Source organism: Penaeus monodon, chromosome 30 (assembly GCF_015228065.2).
Source record: "Penaeus monodon isolate SGIC_2016 chromosome 30, NSTDA_Pmon_1, whole genome shotgun sequence".
Classification (NCBI taxonomy): Eukaryota; Metazoa; Arthropoda; class Malacostraca; order Decapoda; family Penaeidae; genus Penaeus; species Penaeus monodon.
In genome coordinates this window covers 19,500,369-19,500,901 of record NC_051415.1, presented here as the reverse complement: position 1 = coordinate 19,500,901, position 533 = coordinate 19,500,369, and the positions used below count along the sequence as shown (strand labels likewise).

The 533-nt window shown below is 59.1% G+C and overlaps 1 protein-coding gene across 1 annotated transcript in view; it reads right to left on the bottom strand.

Annotated features, from left to right (window-relative positions):
* The window catches only part of LOC119592609 (TWiK family of potassium channels protein 7-like), a 7,637-nt gene extending 7,301 nt beyond the window's left edge, over positions 1–336 (bottom strand). The window contains exon 1 of the mRNA XM_037941492.1: positions 11–336. Within this exon, the coding sequence (XP_037797420.1) occupies positions 11–137 (127 nt within the window). The 5' untranslated portion in view covers positions 138–336. The remainder of the gene's footprint in view (positions 1–10) is intronic.
* Between the last annotated feature and the right edge of the window lie 197 nt (positions 337–533).

Genomic DNA, 533 nt, shown 5'->3' with positions numbered 1-533 from the left:
CATTACCTACCAATAGCAGCATATATCGCCACAACAATGAAAATTCCGAAGTGGCTGAAGAGAAGGTGAACGAGAATCTTGCTGGGAGACGTCTCCTTCCTTTTATTTTTCTCCAGGTCGAATTCGTCGGCCTCCATGGTGTAGGTAGGAATAGGGGGAGGTCAGATGGGGGGGAGGACAGATGGAGGGAGTGCCACGCCCTGGCTTTGGTGCCGACTTCTAATGCCTAGGACTGCTTCACGGGTGTCCAGTGCCGCTTCCTAGGCCGTGTCATGGCGTTTGCAGCCCCGGGTTACTGCTTGCATGGTCTCGTGTAGCCGACTGGCAACCCGGGCGGCGCGGCGGGTGGGGGCGGTTGCGGACGGGGAGGGGAGAGGGGGGGGTCAGAACCGAGTATATGTCATGACTGGGGTGAGGGGCGCGGTGGGTGGGGGGCTGCATAGGGTGGGCAGGTGTGGGTGTGCTTGGGAGGAGGAAGGGGGGGAGCAAGGGGGTTTGTTTATGGCAACCAGAACCAATAGTGACTGGGATTC